At 42.5% G+C, this 21,669-nt stretch overlaps 1 protein-coding gene and 1 pseudogene across 7 annotated transcripts in view; one reads left to right on the top strand and one right to left on the bottom strand.

Moving 5' to 3' along the window:
* Positions 1-11,056, top strand: part of LOC127440320 (catenin delta-2-like) — a 150,535-nt gene extending 139,479 nt beyond the window's left edge. For all 7 annotated transcript variants that reach the window (XM_051696841.1, XM_051696847.1, XM_051696845.1 and 4 more), the window contains 3 exons: positions 1,697-1,828; positions 2,206-2,282; positions 8,707-11,056. In XM_051696841.1, coding sequence (XP_051552801.1) covers positions 1,697-1,828; positions 2,206-2,282; positions 8,707-8,952 — 455 coding nt within the window. In that variant the 3' untranslated portion in view covers positions 8,953-11,056. The remainder of the gene's footprint in view (positions 1-1,696; positions 1,829-2,205; positions 2,283-8,706) is intronic.
* Positions 11,057-14,208: 3,152 nt separating this feature from the next.
* On the bottom strand, positions 14,209-20,834 carry LOC127440322 (uncharacterized; annotated as a pseudogene).
* Between the last annotated feature and the right edge of the window lie 835 nt (positions 20,835-21,669).

Here is a 21,669-nt window from a genome sequence, read left to right as displayed (position 1 = left end):
GAACTTACTGTCATCACATGTTCTGGCTGCCATCAGAGGCAGCCAGAACATGTCATCACCACTGTCATCACCAAAAACACAAGAAGAAGAATGTGAAAGTGATCTGTTTTAGGTTCAGGCTAAAGTTTTAGGTAAGGGAGTGTTTTGTTTTTTTTGGGTTTTTTTTAATCTAAAATTCACTTAAAAACCGCGTCTGAATACGACACCATTTTACTTGCTTTTGGAGCCACTAGCTGGATATTTCACTGTAAAACTGCAGCCAAACTTGTTATACAGCACATCAGTTTTGAATTGCAAAAATGTTGTTATGTTCACGTAAATTTCATGAAACCAGGCAGACTTAATTGATTTCACTTCTATCAAAATGTAGTCATGGCAGCTTGTCTGAAAGAACACAGAACATTTGGATGTCTTACGCATGATTTACACATGGTCGAGAGCAGGAAAATATTAGTTCTGCTCGTGTTTCATGAATGAGGCCCATTAATACATTGTAAAATGTATAATGTACATTGAAATAGTTATAAATGTCATTTAAAACAATAATTGGTCAATACAGTGTTCCAACTATGCTAAAATACACAGTATAGTATTATTATTATTATTATTATTATTATTATTATTATTATATTATTATCACGTGACGTGAAACAACTGTTCACCTAGATACTGTGTATATCACTGCGCAGCACCTCACTAGGTAGGTTTACATGTCAGGGACTGTATTCTAATGGAAGGATGGCACTTGATTATTTTGCTTAATAAAATAGGACGTTTAATGATATTCTTAATATTTTTTTATAATGTAGTAACCATTTTATATAAGCGATAAGGAACTCAACAGCTTGTTATGCCTAAATTAAAAAAATAACACCATTTAGCCTAAAGCACAGACTTATCCTACCTTATTGCTCAATTAAACTTTGATTAATATATTTTCTTATACAGTAAATTCATATTTGAAAGTACATGAACCATTGTAAAGCATAGTATAATCTTTAGAAATTATTTATAAGACGGATAAACCACCCAAAAATGAAAATTATTTCATCCATTCTTTCTTCTGCGGACAAATGAAATTGAGACTGCTCTTTCCCACAAAATAAAAAGTGAACGGTGATCAAGCTTGTCAGACCCTAATATTCTGCCCAACATGTCCTTTTGTGTTTCACGGATGAACATCATATGAGTTTGGAATGACATTAAGGTGAGTAAATGATAACAGAAGTTTCATTTTTGGGTGAACTATCCCTTTCATGAAAGCTATTGTAAAGTGTTACCTTCATATGTCCTCATCACCTGAAATTGTTTGTTAAATACCTGGTATTTTCCAATCATATTTCTTGACAGAAAGTTGATATGCTTTATTTCAGTTATCCAAAGCTTCACAGAACACAAAACTGGCAAGAAAGTTGAAATAAATTACTGTTGCATTAAGGAGTACAGACCCAAGACAAAACCAATCAATTACCTGACCAATTCCATTTAGCAATTAGAAACCAAGCACTGACACCTGTTTACCTTAAAAGTCACAAACTAAAATTAGTTTTATGTAAAATAAAAGATCCCTTGATGGAATGAGACCTCACTGAACTTTCAAATGTTGTAAAGAATTAACAGGATGCTTACACCAGGACAAACACACTTCCCCACTCCCCCCAAACTCATCATATTGGCTGGCTTTTTGTGTTTTTAGCAAGTGCCCCCACATCCCCTCGAGACATGATGAGTTTGAAGGAGAGGAAGACAGACTATGAGTCCACTGGAACCAATTCTGGTTACCATGGAAACAAGGGCGAGCACACCTCCAGAAAAGACGCCATGGCAGGTAAGCCTGCAGTTCAGTGTCCTCCAGTGGGAGGTTAACAGTTTCATATAACAACCATCAAATGACTGACAGAGTCGACAATGATTTTCAGACAGCCCATCAAATATAACATAAGCGAAGGCAGTGAATTACCTCTGAGTGCTGCAGTTTGCAGTAACCTAGTAATACTGATGCTGTTACAGCGCTAAGCTCTAAACATTTTATTCCACATAAACATGTCTGATATTTCACCCTTTCATCTTTGTGTAAAATTTCAATCCTTTATCTTAGCAAAAGTTATGAACTTCATGTGTCTGCACATCTGTTGCAGTCAGACATCCCCTGTGAATCTTCATAATTCACCCTCTCTCTCTCTCTCTCTCTCCCTCTCTCTGCAGCCCAGATCTCCAGTGGAACATCTACTCTGTTCCGAGGTGCTTACATGTCTCCGGGTGATGACATTAAACATAACCAGGTGAGTTCACCACATTAGAGTTGTAATGTGTAGCTCATATTGCTATTCTTATTCCTAAAAAAATAGGACAAAACAATTAATTTATATATTTTAAATTACCCTATTTTAGTTTCCTGATTATATTAGTATATTGTTATATATAACAATTATTATATTGTTTAGCTTTTTATATTTATTACCTTTTACTTAACCTAAACAATGCAAAAATATTTTTTTCTTGTTATTTTTGCATTGTCCAATACAAAATCAACTCAACCTGAAAGTAAGGTAACATTACTTGAGAAACAACATTCTGTAAGCTAATAAGATTAGTTTTCAGAGAATATATCTTAAATTAAGTTTATTTTTCTTATCCCACTGACAAATCGTTTTCTTTTTTCTTTTTTTCTTGTTTTAGGAATAAATCTAACAAATTTATTGTGGTTCATGTCTAAAACAAGAAGCAAACAATGGCCATTGGGGTTAGAAAAATAAACTTAATTTAAGATACTGTATATTTTCTGAAAACTAATCTTATTAGCTTCCTAAATGTTGTTTCTCAAGTAATGTTACCTTATTTTCAGGTTGAGTTGATTTTGTATAGGACAACAATGCAAAAATAACAATAAAAATTATTTTTGCATTGTTTAGGTTAAGTTTGAGTTTTCCTATTTTTTGAGAACAAGTCTTACTGTCTTATTAAGTAAATGTATCTTGTTGTAAGGATGTTTTGATTTTGAACCGGAAAACAAGGCAAAAAATAAAGATTTAAATTATTTTTGCACTGTTTGGTTATGTAGATGGTAGTTAATGTAAAACTCACACTTAAAACAAGATATATGTACTTGAGAAACAAAATTGTGTAAAATAATACAGTAAGAGAAGTTTTCAGGGAATATACTGTATGTTAAATTAAGTTCCCTATCTGTCACTCACTCGACGTTGTGTCGATGTAGTGACACTAGGGGTCACTCTTGGGAGCCCGAGACACCTCTGGTCTTTGATAAAAGGCCAATGAAAATCGGTAAGTGGTATTTGCATGCCACTCCCCCAGACATACGGGTATATAAGGAGCTGGTATCCAACCACCCAGATTTTTTTCTTCGGAGCCGAACGGTCATGCTCACTGAGCTGAATTCCCACGACTGTTCATTCACCTCTGCTGGATCTGACGGCGCATTTCAGCGGCTTCTCCCCCCCTGCACTGGTGCACTGCAGAGAATTCCCCTGGGCGCTGCGGCAGAAATAAAAGAGTATATTTCTCTAAAAGAGCGGCACACACGGAACATCTTTTTAAAGACGCGTCTTTTTAAAGATGCCTTTCCTTTGTGTGTTATTCCTGGTTGCGCTCGTTATCTCTCGCCTTCTGACGGTCACGATCACTGTCTTTGGTGTCTGGGCACTGCTCAGACAGCGTTCGTGGATGGGTCATGTACTCATTGCGAGAACATGTCCATGGCAACGATGCGGTCACGGCTTACCTTCATAAGAAAGCAAGCCACCCCAGAGGCTCCCCGCCTCGGTCCTTCAACCCACGGGTATGAGGCCAGCGCGGCTAGCACTGGGGGCGATTTCGGGACACCAATGGGACCACCTCCACCGGGTATCCCCCCACGGACCTCCCATTCCCCAGCACGCTCGTCTGCCCCGATCGGGCTTCCGGATGAGTCCGCTGGTTCATCTCACGGCGAGTTGACCTCTTATTCGGAGCCTGCGAAGGTGATGAGCTCTCGAGCGCAGCATCGGAGAGTGGGCTCGTCCAGTCGGACGCGGAAGCCTCAGCTGGGCTCCTCCCTTGGAGTGCGGTCGGCCAGTCACAGGCTGATGCGGAGATGACGACATGCTTTCCCGGGCAGCCGTGAGCGTCGGGCTAGAGTCGAACCCTCTGCTCTCCCCTGAACCCTTGCGGCTCGATGATTGGTTCCTGGGCTCGCGGCGCCGCTCAAAGCCACACCCCGCCCCCGTTCCTTTCTTCCCAGAAGTGCATGAAGAGCTGACAAGGTCGTGGGAGGCACTTCTTACTGCCCGGTCCCGATCTTTCAGCTTCCCCACCCTCACTACCCTCGATGGTGGGGCGGCCAAGGGCTATTCGGAAATCCCCCCGGTGGATAAAGGCGCTCACGGTGCACCTATGCCCGCAGAGCGCCGCCACCTGGCACAGGTGCCCAATACTCCCGTCCAAGGCCTGTAGGTTTACGGTGCCTCTGACGGCCAAGGCCTACGGTGCCGCTGGATAAGCCGCCTCCGCCCTGCATGCCATAGCTCTCCTGCAAGTCCGCCAAGGTGCTAAAGGAACTGAACGAGGGTAGTTCTGCCCCGGGATTGATGCAGGAGCTGCGCTCGGTGACCGACCTCGCTCTCTGGGCGACGAAGGTGAGTATGTGAGAAGATGACAAGGCATGGTTCCTTGCTGCCCCCATTTCCCAAGTTGGCCAGTCCGGCGACACCGAGGACTTTGCCCAGCAGTTCTCAGCGGTGAAGCAGAAGACGGAGGTTATCCGGCACATCCTGCCCCGGCGCGGCTCAAGATCCCGCACCCCATCTGCTCGTCGCCAAAGGCGTCCCCCTGCGGTGACTGCACCGGCTCCACCACAGCCCGCCCCTTCGGCTTGGCCCCGGCGTGGAGCCCACCACAGGAAGCAGACGCCACCCGTCTTGCGGCCGCCAAGAACCCGTGAAAGGCTTCGAAGTGCCCCTGAGATGGGTGACCCAGGGACGACGAAACCTGCTGCTCTGGAGCTGGTAAGCATACCACTCCATCCCCCGGTCGAGGGCCGGGAGGAGAATCTTTTGTTACCTTTGCATTTAATTGCGTTGCATGCCCAAGTGGCTGCAGTACCCAAGAGTTCAGCAAGAGCGGTTTCCTTGTTCCCTGGGTCACATATCCGGTGTGCACAGCCGTCATCACGACAACCGTCCACCACTCTATTTGGCAGGTTTGGTGCTCCAGCGGCGGTTTCTCCGCCCCTGAGCGCCCAGCTGTGGCACAGATCCACCCCCGATGTGACAGTCTCCACGGGTCACGAGGACAGGCCTGTTCCGGGGGTGGTCACAAGGAGCCAGGTAAGTACTTCGATATCCCTGAACTCAGCACGGCCACGACACGGTGTGGCACCTCAGGCTCCGCCCCGCCGCGAGGCCCCACCTGCCGGTATGTCTGATGAGATTGTCCCTCCGGCCGAGATGAAGAAGGGGTTTTACAGCCCCTACTTCATTGTACCGAAAAAAGGCAGTGGGTTGCGGCCAATCTTGGACCTGTGAGTACTGAACCGGGCTTTACACAGACTCCCGTCCTAGATGCTGACGCAAAGACGCACTCTAGCGAGCGTCCGCCATCAAGATTGATTCGCGGCGGTAGACCTGAAGGACGCGTACTTCCACGTCTCGATTCTACCTCGACACACACCCTTCCTGCGGTTTGCATTCGAGGGTCGGGCGTATCAGTACAAGGTCCTCCCTTTCGGTCTGTCCTTGTTCCCTCGCGTCTTCACGAAGGTCGCAGGAGCCTGTCAAAGTATAATGCATTTGAAGGTGTGTGCATACACAGGCGGTTGGTATGTGCATGCTACGACTGCTATAGAGCGCAACAGTGACCGCCCACGTTTTCAGCCCTCTGGGTTACGGAAGTATTTCCCCCATTCATTTCTTCCATAGACTTTTAATAAAATCCTTCATAAAAGAGTTGTAAGCCATGAACCAAACCAACCAGCTCCGAGGTGAATCACAACATCACAAACTTTGTTTTGAGGCAAAAAAGTATTTCAAAATCGGACATAAAGGCAAAGGTACAAGGCTGTGTACTTACCGTCTTTCATGAAGCCACAAACTACAATCCCATAAAGCAATGGTTCTCAACCTTTTTGACTCCAAGGCCCCCCATTGTCTGAGAAAATATTCAAAGGCCCCCCATGTAGGCTATTAGATATTTATATTATAATATATATCTATTATAAGATATTTCCTTAACTTAGGGAATTTTTATGTATATTCTTCATAAAAAACAAGTCTACTTGGTTCCGGCCCCCTGGTTAAGAACCACTGCCATAAAACATTGCAAATGATGTCTTTAAATACAAACCTATGGAAATATATAAAACTTTTGGTTTTAGGTTGTTGTTGTTGTTATAGTAGTATAGAAAAATATAGTTGATGTTTATTGCAAAATACCCCAGTATGTACAAATATATAAGTAGTTTAAGGGTGAAGGGAGACGACTCGTTTATGTAATTTACAGTGCATCATGGGAGCACACGGTCGCTGGTTGTCTAGAAGGGATCCCTCTTTCGTCAACTTCTCGCACATGTGCAGTCTGTTATGTATAGTCTAAGTATGTGTAACTACATTCATCAGTTAACTATGTTTATCAAAAGAACGACATATAAAGATCAGTTCAAGATGGCTAGCAAAATAACAACTGCATGCTCATGAACTGCTTTTAATTTTAAACAACATAAGTGTTAATTATACAGTATTAAAGGGGCATTCAGTAGTTCTCTAGCTAACATTAGCATTGCTCTTCGTCGTGTACTTTAAGTACCGATGTTACAGTGGTGTTAGATGCTATACTGCCATCTTTTGACGTGGATCCGCATGATCGTCTCTGCTGCCTCTGTCAGCTTTGGAATATCATTTGTATCTGGAAAATGTTGGTGTTTGAGGTAATTTCTAAAGCTTTTTATTACTCCTATAATATAATTGCTTTGCCTAAAAACAAACGTCAGAAATTAAGTGAACATGCTTCTACTGTTAAGGATAGATTATTATTGTCCCTTATATCAGTAATCTTTGGAGATCTTGTCATCGTTTCACATTATTTCTAAAGACAGTTATTATCTTTATTAGAGAACTGCTTAGTGTAAAATAAACCTCAATTATCTAGCGATACAGAATGTCAAGGTAAAGGAAAGATTAGAATTGTTTTTGATGATCAAATTTAGCATGTCCATGAATACTGTATTTGAAGAACTTATTTTATTTCCAAGCAACCAACGTCATGGTTTACATAAAATCTAATTTGCAATAAACGAGTGAAGACGTAGATGCCTTACCATTACCATTTTCTGTCTTCTTGCTTGAAGCAAGTTGCTTCAGACCTTTTTTTGCTTCTTTGGCAGTACAGCTACTGGATGTCCCGTTGTCTCCGCTGCTAAAGCACGATAAATAAGTTTGTTCCATTGTGTTCTGTCACCATGACAAATTCCTTGTGTGTAAGCATACTTGGAAATAAAGCTCATTCTGATTATTTTCATGCTACGCGTCACCAAAAACAATGTTCTAAGCATAACCAAGCATATCTATCTACACAGGCAGCAGCCAATTAGCATGAGGATTCTGTTCTTCGATGTTTAGTGAAACAACACGGCGAAACGCATTGAAGGGGGTGACCCGCACCATGTATAATAAAAACACTTTTATAGACAACTATTATGAGTACAGTCTTCATCTCATGTATGTGTACACCATTCGGATCAAACTTCACAAAAACACAATTAATTTGTTAATGTGTAAAGCTTTTTATATTGGCTCCAAACCACTGAATGCACCTTTTAAGAAGATAGCAACATATGTGCCGCAGTGATGCACTTGAGCAAAGGAGAATGGGTAGGGAGCGCTCCTCGTTGCTGCGAGTTCAGCAGCTCGTGCACTTTTTCAGTCGAATCCCATAGAAATATCTAAACAAATGTGTCCCTACTCAAGATATACATCCACTGAGGTGCAGATGCAATCTTTTTAAATTAAAATATAAAGTTGCACGTGGGCAGATTATAACCCTAAACCTCTTATGCACGGGGTGAATTAGTTACCACTAGACCACACAGTTGGACTCCTACTACTGGCGCTGATTGATGTACTTCTCTGATGGACAATATCTCATGACTGACAGTCAGTGGCGGATTTAGGTATGGGCGACATGGGCAGTTGCCCAGGGCGGCACCTTGTGGGGGGGCGGCACGAGGCATGAGGGGGCGGCACCACCCCACCCCCCCACAACAACTTCTTCTAGCATTTCTTCGTGACAGCAATGGCTCAAATGTGAGAATTACCACCTTGTGGGTCCACAAATTTGTGCAAATAATTCCAGGCACATTCACATTCTGTGCGTTCAAAGATGCGCGGTTAGAAAAATATGGCTGCTCGCGTTCAGTGCTCGAGCACTCTGCTAATGACGAGATTTGTGTCACGCACCCTGTACGTGGATGCATTTGACCGAAGTATACTTTGGGCTTTATTTTAAGGATATTTTGATATTTTTATTGGACAAGACAAAAAAATATTAACAAAAATAATATTTTTCAGTGCAATTGTTGCTTTTCTACTTTATTACAAAAAAACAAATGAATATTCTTGACTGGATTTTTAAATACATTTTCTGTTTTCGAACTAGCATGTAGCAGAATGATGTCACTACCCAAAGGAGTACTTAATCTCTCATTTTTTCTGTCAGGTCTCAGCTCAAGGCAACCCTCCAGAGGCCTATCCTCCCTTCCAGACTCCCCCAGGAGCCAACTTTGAGGAGCCGTACTATGAGGACCAAGCACATAAATGCCCCCCACCCCCCAGTGACGGCACCATGCACCTGGGACTGAAGTCCACAGGGAACTATGTGGACTTTTATTCAGCATCACGCCCTTACAGTGAACTCAACTACGAGACGAGCCACTACCCTGCCTCGCCGGACTCCTGGGTGTAGATGCATAAAGGCAGGCTGGAGGCTGATCTATGAACTCAATACACCGAGACCAGCCCAGCATGTGCATGAACTCTAGTAGACATCTCTCACATGTATACCTTCAGTTTGGTTCAGTGCTCGCACCACTGCTGGCTGCCACTCAGCCTGTGAGCAAAGTTAGGAAAGTGCTGAAAAAAGAGAAGATTTTAGGGAAGGGATTTCCAAGGGGCTCAAGGAACATGTTTAACTGAGTGGACCACTAGAACTTTGATGTTTTTTCAAAGCAGTGGAGGGAATCTAAATGAAAAACGGATGTAAATGGGAAAGCAGTAAATATGTGGCACAGAGATGGGATGTTTATGTGAAGCACAAGAAAATAAAGGAAGTAGTTTTCACACAATTTATTACATTTCTTTACATTAAACCATGCTTTTTTTGGAGTGATCTCTCACAATTTTAGCCTTTATATCTTTTTCTTTCATGTTTTTTATTTTATTATTATTTGCTTGTTTTTTGTACCTCCTTTTTAACTTCTTTGGTGTAAAGTACTTGTATATTACAGATGTAGATACAAGGTGCATTGTGTATATTACGCAAAGACTACTGTGTTCTCCCCTGTGGCTCATTATGTCATTTTATTTTCCTGTATTTTAAAAGAGAAAGGAAAATACACTCACTCAACTCCAGCATTCTCTTCTATGTATAAGATATGCAGCAGAATGGATATAATTCAAATGTGTAGCGTGCACTTGTGTGGATTTTTTTTTTTCCTACAAATAACTGATGACAGAGCATCACTGCCTGGACAGAGTTTAACGGCAACAATAAGAACATTTTCAGGCCTGTTTGTCCATTTATTCTCTACTCTGCATATTTAGACAAACTGCCCCCCCCCCCCCCCCCACAACCAACCACCATTCAGGCATGAAAACTGGTTATTCTATAAGCCATTGGATGATCTGTGCTTAGTTTTGTAAAATGTGCCAAATGTGGTAATCTCTGATCCGAGGGATGCTGTAGAGCTGCCGTTGAAGTTACATTTAATGCCAAGTCACCGGTTGTCAAGTCACACATTTGTCAATGCTTTTTTTAATGTGTTTCAACAGCATTCACACTGAAGTGGAGGGACTTGGTCTTTTGAGAGCTACTTTCCCTCCAAAGATGTACAATTAGTTTACACTGTTGTAAAATAGGCATTTGCAAAATCAGCTTTTTTCTTCCAGAAATCGGTGGTTCTTAAGCTCATCGTAGACAAATCTGTCAAAAGAGTATGGATATATATATTATATAAATATAAATCTATATAAATTTTATGTGCAGATGTCACCTAATACAGAAACATTGCAAGGAAAATTGCTAGTTAAAAAAAAAGCATAGGATTTGTTCACCTTAATTTCCAATCCAAATGTTGACCTTCTGTTGTCATGTTGTTGCTATGTAAAAAAAAAAAAAGAGACCAGGGCTCAGGGCACACAGAGGACAGATGTGATAATGCTTCTTTTGTTGACTTGAAAAGGTGCTAAAAGTACAGTATGCTCACTTTAACGCCTTGTGGTGTTGCTACATGTACCTTATATTAAAGCAGTTTGAATGTGTCTCATCCTTAGTGAAATCCCATTATGCCTTTGATCCCTGCTAAGCATATAGGTGCACCTAAAAATATTTTTTGTTGTTGTTTTTGCTTACCTTATATTTCATTTTACTTTAACTTTGCTGGAGAAGGAGGGTGAAAACTCTATAGTGAACAGAACCAAAAGGATAACAGAGAAGAATCCCTATCATTTTCATGTGATTTAAAACTTCAAAACTCAAGTCTGGCAGATTTTAGGAACCTATGAAGCGTGATAACAAGCCCTGGTCTTCCCTTCATATTGTTTTAAAATTAGAGATGATTGTTTGATGCAAGGATTCAGGATCTAACCCCCAAACTCGCATATCTTTCTGCACCATTGATAGTGAAACGTCTGAGAATAAGCTAAATATCTGTGAAAAAGTAGACATATCAGACAACTTGTATTGAAGATGTAAGTAAAACTTTTTCTCTGTTGCTAGACAGTGTTTGAGAGAATTGTGAACCTTTTTAATGCCAGGTTGCAACTGCTATATAAACTAATGGAGAATCACAGTTTTGTGATTATTTTGTTGTCCGAGTTATTTCTTCTATTATTTCTACTTTCATTATGCCATTCAGAGGTTGACTTACTCCTATGCTTTGGATCATTGTCTTGCTACATAATCCAGTTGCGCTTGAGCTTCAACTCACGGACTGATGACTGGACCTTTAGGATTTTCTGGTACAGAACAGAATTCATGTTTTCCTCAATTATTGCAAGTCGCTCTGGCCCTGAAGCAGCAAAGCATCCTCACATGATCACACTACCACCACCATGCTTGACCGTAGGTATGATGTTCTTTTTGTTGAATTCTGTGTTTGATTTACACCAGATGTAACAGGACACCTGTCTTCCAAACAGTTCCACTTTCAACTCAAAATTCAGACGAGCCTTATTGTTCTTCTGCGTTAGCAGAAGTTTTCGCCTCTCCATTCTTCTATGGATGCCAGCTTTGGCCATTGCCTTTCTGATAGCGGAGTCATGAACACCTTAATTGATGTGAGAGAGGCCTGCAGTTCCTTGGATGTTGTCCTTGACTTTTTTGTGACTTCCTGGATGTCGTCACTGTGCTCTTGGAGCAATTTTGTAAGGTCGGACACTTCTGGGAAGGTTCACTACTGTGCCAGGTTTTCTCCATTTAGAGATAATGGATCTCACCATGGTTCTTTGAGGTCCCAGAGCCTTTGAAAAAGCTTTGTAACCCTTCCCAGAATGATGTATTTCAATCACCTTGTTCCTCATCATTTCTGGAATTTCTTTCGACCTTGGCATAGTCTGCTACTGGGTGAGACATTTTAGCCAACTTCATGATGCTGAAAAACTTCTATTTAGGTGTTGTTTTGATTGAACAGGGCTGGCAATAATCAGGCCTGGGTGTGTCTAATCCATCTGAACCCCATTATGAATGCAGTTTCATAGATTTGGGGATTTAGTAATTAAATACTTTTTCACACAGGCCCAGTTGGTATTGGATAACTTTTTTGCTTCAATAAATAGCATTATCATTTAAAATCTTTATTTTGTGTTTAGTCAGACTGACTGTTGGATTTTGTTTGAATTTTTGAAACCGTATGAAATATACACAAAAACAAGAAATCAGGATGAGGGCAAATCATTTTTCACAGCATGATAGATAGATAGATAGATAGATAGATAGATAGAAGACGTCAGAAGTTTATGTACACCTTAGCCAAATACATTTCAACTGAGGTTTTTCACAATTCCTGACATTTATTAGTAGAACACACTCTGTCTTAGGTCAGTTAGGATCACTACTTTATTTTAAGAATGTGAAATTTCAGAATAATAGTAGAGAGAATTGTTTATTTCAGCTTTTATTTCATCACATTCCCAGTGGGTCAGTAGTTTACATACACTTTGTTAGTATTTGTTAGCATCGCCTTTAAATTGTTTAACCTGGGTCAAATGTTCTGGGGAGCCTTCCGCAAACTTCTCACAATAAGTTGCTGGAATTTTTGCCCATTCCTCCAGACAGAACTGGTGTAGCTGAGTCAGGTTTGTAGGCCTCCTTGCTCACACACACTTTTTCAGTTCTGCCCACAAATTTTCAATCGGATTGAGGTCAGGGCTTTGTGATGGCCACTGCAATACCTTGACTTTGTTGTCTGCCATTCTGCCATCTTTGGAGGTATGCTTGGGGTCATTGTCCATTTGGAAGGCCCATTTGCGACCGAGCTTTAACTTCCTGGCTGATGTCTTGAGATTTTGCTTCAATATATCCACACAAATTTCCTTCCTCATGATGCCATCTATTTTGTGAAGTGCACCAGACCCTCCTGCAGCAAATTAGCCCCACAACATGATGCTTCCACCCCCATGCTTCACAGTTAGGACGGTGTTCTTTGGATTGCAAGCCTCACCCTTTTTCCTCTAAACATAACGATGGTCATTATGGCCAAACAGTTTAATTTTTGTTTCATTAGACCAGAGGACATTTCTCCAAAAAGATCTTTGTCCCCATGTACACTTGCAAACTGTAGTCTGGCTTTTTTATGGCGGTTTTGGAGCAGTGGCTTCTTCCTTTCTGAGCAGCCTTTCATGTTATTTTGATATAGGACTCGTTTTACTGTGGATATAGATACTTGTCTACCTGTTTCCTCCAGCATCACAAGATCCTTTGCTGTTGTTCTGGGATTGATTTGCACTTTTCGCACCAAACTTCGTTCATCTCTAGGAGACAGAATGTGTCTCCTTCCTAAGCGGTATGATGGCTGCGTGGTCCCATGATGTTTATACTTGCGTACTATTGTTTGTACAGAAGAACGTGGTACCTTCAGGCATTTGGAAATTGCTCGCAAGGATGAACCAGACTTGTGGAGGTCCACAATTTTCTGAGGTCTTAGCTGATTTCTTTTGATTTTCCCATGATGTCAAACAAAGAGCCACTGAGTTTGAAGGTAGGCCTTAAAATACATCCACAGGTACACAAATTCAATACACCTCCTATCAGAAGCTAATTGGCTAATAGTCTAAATGCTTGACATAATTTTCTGGAATTTTCCAAGCTGCTTAAAGGCACAGTTAACTTAGTGTATGTAAACTTCTGACCCACTGGAATTGAGATATAGTCTATTAATAGTGAAACAATCTGTAAACAATTGTTGGAGAAATTACACGTGTCATGCACAAAGTAGATGTCCTGAACCACTTGCCAAAACTATAGTTTGCTAATATTAAATCTGTGGAGTGATTAGTTTTAATGACTTCAACCTAAGTGTATGTAAACTTCTTATTTCAACTGTAGATAAAATATTATGTAAAGCAATTCAATATAGGAAAGCCATTTAAAAGCACAGATTTTTGCATGTCTTTATTATTATTATCATTATTATTTATTTATTTATTTATTTTTGTATTGATTTAGTCTACAGCGTTTATTATGTTCCAGGCATCCGTACTAACACGTAAGAGATTTCTGTTACCAATTTGTTGTATTTTGATAGAATTCCTAGATGGCAATTTGAGAGCAGGCGAGCAAGCTGTGAGCTCCTGTAAGAGTTTCATCACGAGTGTTTCATTACCATTTTCCCCACAGAGACAGATTTTGATACTGACAGGGTGTGTGCCTCTCACTTTGTGCTGAGAATCGGAGCTTGCAGTAAAAAAAAAAAACAAAAAAAGTGCGACGTGCTAAACGACATCGCATACTCAACATCACGCCATCTAGGTTAATTTATTTCAATTTCTTCCATGATAATGCTATGGCAAATTGAAGAGGAGTATCAATTACTGTATGATTATTTTTATTTGGTGCGCAAAATGTGTTAATGCTGTGATGTGGATGTTGATTTTTAATGCACGTGTGTAAGAATGTTTCTTTAGAAACAGATATTGAAGAAATGCCAGGTGTGTAAATGGCCACATGTCTGCACACAGTGTTTCGAGAACATAAAGCCTTACCTTTACTGGCTAGGTGTAATACTGACCCCTACAGGAAGCTTGGCCTATTGACCGTTTCACACTGCATTGCTTATGCAGGTTTATTGCTAATCTGATTTGTGATGAAAGAGTTTAGCCAATATCATTTGACATGTTTATCATTGCCCGTTGTCTAATCCACAAAATATTCCTGCTAACAAGTACATTTCTTTGGTCTGAATTTAATATTTAAACTATAAGCGAATATAAGCAGCCTATATGAGACTAATAGATAGAAAATGTAGACAATGTAAATCTGTTTCTTTTCATAAACTGAAAAGGCTGCCGCCCCATTGTCCTTTTTTAATTAATTTTTTTATTTAATTTTTTTTTTATGGTTTCCTTTAAGGGTTTAATATTTATCAATGCATTTAAATGATTTCTTCATCACAATTAATGCAACATGAGTTAGGATGTCAAAGCAATCAGTTTATAAAGCAGCCTCAATAAAGGACTAACCTTAAAAGAGGCCAAAATATATATGAGTGAGGAGACAATTTGTAGGCATATTACACCGAATGTCAGTGAAATGAAAGAAACATCTTTGTTCTAGCAGCATCTGCATATAACGCTCTCCATACATCAGTACAGTTTATTAGATATTTCATTTCATAAGATGATTAGTAATATAAAAAATAAATAGAAATTAGTTCAATCAAGTTTCAAGTATGAGATCTCCACATAGTGGATGAGCCAAAGGAGACCATGATGATAAGTAGTAATATAAAAATAAATAGAAATTAAATCAATGAAGTTTCAAGTATGAGATCTCCACAAAGTGGATGAGCCAAAGGAAACCTTATAATGAATATTCTAGTGCATTTCTAATGATGATGTTACCATATGAACATCCAGAAAAGTCCCTGATTCTATGAAAATTAAAAATAATGTATCAATATGTGTTGCCCTCCACCAAGGCCAGACATTAAATAATGTCTCCGGTTACACATGTAACCTCAATTCCCTGAGATAAAGGGAACAAGACACTGCGAGAATCGCTATGGGGAATTCCTTCTGATGACTTAGTTGAAGCCCTTGTAAAATAAGGCCAATCCTGAGAATGGCAATGGTGTTTGAGTCCTGCTCCTATAGGCGTGCAGTTGGACTATATAAGCAGGTGCACGAACACCATTTCTTCAGAATTTTCTGACTGAGGGACAAGAACGCATTGCTCAAAACTCTGAAGTAGTAGTGCAGCTAGATTTAGCAATGTCTCGTTCCCTTCATCTCAGGTAACCGGAGACATAACCTTTCGATTCAGTTCACTCGACATTACAAGAATTGCTATGGGGAACTGAGTCCCATCATGCCGCACTATGTGACGTCATACCCCCTGAGGTATAAACACCTGAAAAAGAATAGGAAGTCACAGGCCTACAGGTCAGTGACTTATTAAAGACATATCTTCAAGTGTATGAATTGATGAATAACCCCACATGGTGAAAACCTGATGGAGGTTAATCTCAGCCTGGGAATCTATATGAACCATATAAATACATACAATCTAAATTTAACCCTTTCAAAACCAAAGGTTGGGAAAGGAAGTGTATTTCTTATTGGAAGTGCTTGTGGCTTCTAAGGGTGTTAATTTCAACAACAGCCTATATACAGGTGGCTGTACCAAAATATGCATATATCAGGTAGCCCGCTCATAATAAAAGGGCATGGGCTCACCTGATGAGTGTTGGAACAATAAGCGCTCTAGACAGAGAGGACTTTGGAAGAGATGGATGCCACGTAGTGCTTGTGACGACCAACCTGCTGCAAAGCATATGTCCTGCAAGGACACACCATTTGTCCTTGCCTATGAAGAGGCCATGCCTCTAGTTGAATGTGCTTTCACACCAATAGGGCATCTCACGCCCTGTGATTCATAAGCGAGGGCACTCACATCAGCAATCCAGTGAGAGAACCTTTGCTTGGAGATGGATATGCTTTTTGTGTGTCCTCCATAACAACCAAAGAGCTGATCCGACAGCCTAACCTGGAGGGTGCACTACACATACATGTGTAATGCCCGCACAGGGCATAACAAACAAATGCATCGACTGCTCCTCATCTGAATTAAACGGTGGGGGAAAGAAGGCTTGTAGGCGGACCATCTGAGCCCCAAAGGGAGTGGATAGAACCTTAGGCACATAGCCTTTCTGGGTTGACAGTAGCTTTTGAAAGACCCAGCCCAAATACCAAGCATGAGCTGTCAACCGACAGCGCCTCCATATCAACCACCTGTTTAACTGAGACCAGAGCCAGTAGGAGTGTGGTCTTAGTGAAAGTACATGCAACTCAACAAATTCCAATGGTTAGAATGGGGGGTTCGTGAGCACCTTCAGCAGCAGGTTTAAATCCCAAGCTGAGACTGTGGCAGGGCGAGGGGGTTTAGGTGCCTCGCTCCCTTGAGGAACTGAAAAATAGAAAATGTCTGCCCATGGAGGAGCCAGCCTCCAGGGCATGGTATGTCGACATAGTTGCTTACCTAAGCATCGATGTTGTGAGATCTGCATCCAGCCGCTCTTGGAGGAATGCAAGGATCTCAGCTATTCACTGAGTCTGCACCACGCGAAGAGCACCAATTTGTAAACACACAGCACTTAGCGCATAGAGGCATCTTGCGGACAGCGCTGTAGCTTGCAGAATGGCATTCACCCCAGCAGGGCACATCATTTATGTAAGCTACCACTGTCATGTTGTCCGATCGAATCAGAACGTGGTGATTCGCTACCTCGGAATGCAAAGCCTTCAAGGCACAGCTAGTATTTCCAGGTGACTGAAGTGCTAGATGCCAAAGGCAGTGCACCTCAGCCTGTGCTGAATGAATCCGTGATTACCACCTTTTCTCAGAAGACCTGACTCAGCATGATGCTGTTAAAAGGTTGGAGCTGTCCAAGGTGCTAGAGCAGCCAGACAGAGGTGAGTTATGCCAATGCGCACGCGCCCCTGGTGCCAGGTGTGCCGCCAGCGTTGGAGAGGTCTCATGTAAAAGACCTAACAGTGCGATGGCAGATGCTTTTCACCCAGTCTGACATTGCTATTTGTATAGCCTGGGCCTCAGAGTAGTAAATTCCTGTGCTCGCACAACAGAGCCTCTGATCGGGCTAATAATAGCCCATCACAGAGGTAGTTCAAAATGCACATGCCATTCAGCTTCAACGGAGCGAGCGCTACATCAATACACTTTGAGAGTGTGGAGAACCAAGGAACAGACTCTGAATTAATAAGCTGTTCCCTCCAATGCGAATCTCAAAACAGCCTGAGACGAGGTGCAACTCGTACATGAAAGTACATGTGCGTCCTTTAGATCTATTGACACAAATCAGCCTGAGGGTGGATGTGCGGTAAGATCTGTTTTAGAGATATTGTTACAGGCGCTTTGCAAGCGCACGATTCAAGCGTCTCAGATCTAAAATGGGCCGAAGCCCGCCGTCTTACTCCGGAATGGAAGACATCAGTTGTAGAACCTTTGTGTACGCCACACCTTTATTTAAACACAACACACAGAAGCAACATTCTGTGTAATATCCCAGTCCCAACGAACTCCGGCAGGGAGGGGGAGAGAAATGAGAATATTTGTGTGTCTCGAGAAGGCATCACGAGCGCATTTCTCTTTTTTGTAAGAATCATTCTTTCTTTAACACATCACACAGAAACAACATTTAGTGTAGCATCTCGGCAAACTCTGGCAGGGAGTGAACAGCATGTGATGTGTGTGCATCTCATACAGTGAATGCTTTCTTTTTTATGTGAGAAAATTCTTATGTGAACACCACACACAGAAACATATTTGTGTATCATCCTGGCGAACTCTGGTGGGGAATGAGCAGTGTGTGAATGTTTGTGTGCATCTCTTGCAACAAGGTCTTTCTCTTTTGTGTGAGAACATTGGTTGTGTGAACACAACACACAGAAACACATTTGTGCATCATCTCAGCAACCTATGGCGGAGAATGAGCAGCATATGAATGTGTGCGTCTCAATATTTGTGACCTTTTTTTGGCAACATGCTGTGGGAAATTAAGTTGCCTTCCAAGGTCTACCATCAGCTGCCAGTCCTGACCGGTGTATAAAAGCCCTGCTGCCGCTTTAGAAGTTTTACTCGGCTTCTTTCCAGCCTTAATGAAGCTGATTGCTGGATTTGCTAGATTCTCTTTCCAGCTGCTGGTAATGGAACTGCAGATGGCCTCTGCTATGGTCTTGAGCACCTGCTTGTGCCGCCACCGATACCTTCCTTCACTGAGTGCCCTTGGGAAACAGCTCATGATGTGCTCAAGGGTTCCCTTTCTTGGGCAAAAAGGGCACTGTGGTGAATCCACCAGGTTCCACTGGTGCAGATTTGATGGACTTAATTAGACATTAAGAAGAAATTTCTTCTTAAGAACGTTTCGTGAATTCGGCCCCTGGACCTCTCCTCTTCAACTGCTGCTCTCACCTGATCCTGGATGAGTTTCTGTCTTTTCTTTCCCTGCACTTTGTCATAACGGGGAGTTATAAAAGTTCCCAGTCCAGCTGGGAATCGTAGTCGTGACTCTGCCTGATCCACTGCTACCTCTGCTCTCCACTTCCTGCCAATCTTGACTGCTACCCCTGCACCAGAGACCTTTGGGTCGGCTGACTCTCCTTAGGTAGAGGCTGATCCTCCTTTTTAGGTCACTGATGGTGGAGACTGAAAACTTGAATATGAGCAGTGACCACAGGATCCTTGGCAAAATCCCATGCTGGTAAATCCATGCCTTAAATCTTCCTGGGAGTCTTGTCCACTTCCCTCAGCCATCTGTCCAACTCCTCACACATGCTCTTGACTGATGTTACATCCTTAAGGCTTCTATTTATAACCTTCCCCAAGCTCTTGACTGGTTTCTCAGAGATAGTTGGGATCGGTGTATCTGTGATGGAGAACTGAAATCTGTCCATGACTCAACCTTTTTCAGCACCAAGGATCTTGATTTCTCTGGTTTGAATCTCATTCTGGCCCATCCCATCAGGCTCTCCAGCCCCTTCAGGATCCATCTAGCTCCAGGCACTGACTCAGTGGTCACTGTTAGATCATCCATAAATGCCTGGATTAGTGGCTGATGAATCCCTGCCCTGGACTTGGGACCCCTGCACTGCAGCTCCGCTGATTTCACCAACATATTCATCGTCGGAGCAAACAGCATCACTGATATGGTGCAGCCTGTTATAATGCCAACCTCCAGTCTGTGCCAGTCTGTTTTTGATGATCCTGCTGAGACTCTCAGGATGAATTCACAGTAATAATCCTGTATCAGGTCTTTCATCTTTGCTAGAACCTGGACAAGCTTGTGTGGCATAGAACCATATGCATTGTCCAGGTCTAACCACAGCACCATCAGGTCACCTTTGTTCTCCTTGGCATCATGGAGAAGCTGTGTGAAAACTCCAGTGTGCTCTGAACAAGCTGGTACTCCAGGAATGCCACCTTTCTGTACTGATGTATCAATGTGTTTGTTCTTGAGGAAGAAAGCAGTTAGTCATTTTGCCACAATGCTAAGGAAAATATTTCTTTCTAGACTGAGCAAAAAGATGATCCTGAACTGACTTATGTCTTTGGAGTCCTCCTCTTTAGGAATCCATGCACCTTCTGCAGATCTCCATTGCTGTGCTGCCCTGCCTCTTCTCCAGATGACCCAAATGATCCTCCAGAGCCATTGTAGCAACTCTGGGCAATGTTTGTAAACCTTATAGGTTGTACCACTTGGTCCTGGTGCCAAACTTGACCTGGCTTTCCTCACCACATCCTGGGCCTCCTTCAAGAGAGCACATTTCTGATTTTTACAGAAACAGCCTGCGTAAAGCCTCCCGGAGAACACCAGCGGGGAGGGGAAGCAAACAGCATGTAAATGTGCATGTGTGTCGAGCATGTACAGCACGAGCAGACACTTTGTGTTAACATTGTTTATGTGAACACAACACAAAGGAACACACTTGTCTACCATCACGGCTTACCTGGCGGGAATGAGTCATGTGTGAATGTGTGTCTCGACAGCAAGTACATTTCTATTTTTTTTTTAAAGAACAAAACACACAAAAACACATTTGTCTATCATCCCGGCATACCCAGCGAGGATGAGCAGTGGATTAATGTGCCGTCTCACAGCGAGTGCATTTCTGTTTCTTGTGAGAACATTCTCTATTTTAACACAACACAGAAACTATTCTATGGTTCGACTGTCTTTGGTGGAGCCTGAGCAGCGGGGGTGGGGTTCTCCACCAGGCACCGATCTGAAATAGAGCAGTGAGTTATCAGACTGAGTCACCGGTGACTTTTTGTGATCCGCAGCGCCATCTTGAGGCAACCGCAAAATTTCGTGTCACATCTATGACTCTGTCATGGCATGTATCACCTTGAGTTGACGGCTGGTTTTGGACTGCGGTCCTCTGACTCTAAGGCCTCTAACACTTAATGAGGCAAGTTAACACGCAATCCGGATCTCCAGGAAGAATGGCCCTGCCCTTTGAGACACAGTCTTCTGATGGTGGCCAGACTGGAGGATCACTCATTCAGGTGAGATATTTCCGGCTCGACTGGAGGGGACCACTGTAAACCGAGCTCCTCAACCACCCATGAGGGGATGCAAATCAGCTCTTTTCAGTGGCATGTTCATGCTTCTCTATTTGGGGGAAGGGACAGCGACATCTTCAGTGGACCACTCGCTTATATTTGATGCTGCAAGGGACATGATGTCATCCCCATCGACAGAACCGCCAACGTGATAAGGCCGTGCACTCTGAAAAAGGGGCGGAGCTCATCATGTGTTTACTGTACTGCCATGGATGCTACATTGGAAGTTCGAGGGGATTGCAGGGCTTGCACCAGTGTGGGATATTCTTCAACTTCATCCAACTCAACCTCACGGGCCCGCTGTGCCTCCCTGTGTGAACCCTCAGGATCTAACACAGAGGAGGTGGGTGGGAGGGTGCGGAAGGCGGGATCGTCCCTCAGAACAAGGGTGATATTTGAGCGGAGCGTCAGGAGACTCGTGCCCTAACAGTGAGAGCAGTCTGTCTCTATGAGAGCCGCTTCGGCATGGGCGCGGCCCAGGCAGCAAACTCATCTGATGGGGAGATATGCCGCTTGCATGCGGAACACTTGCAGAACGACATCTGCTTGCACGCAAGCAGCTCTTTATTTGATACATCAACATATTAATACGTATTTATGAAAAGGATA

Source organism: Myxocyprinus asiaticus, chromosome 5 (genome assembly GCF_019703515.2).
Source record: "Myxocyprinus asiaticus isolate MX2 ecotype Aquarium Trade chromosome 5, UBuf_Myxa_2, whole genome shotgun sequence".
In the NCBI taxonomy this organism is placed as follows: Eukaryota; Metazoa; Chordata; class Actinopteri; order Cypriniformes; family Catostomidae; genus Myxocyprinus; species Myxocyprinus asiaticus.
Note: the sequence above shows the minus strand (reverse complement) of the source record. Positions and strands in the feature narration are given on the sequence as shown.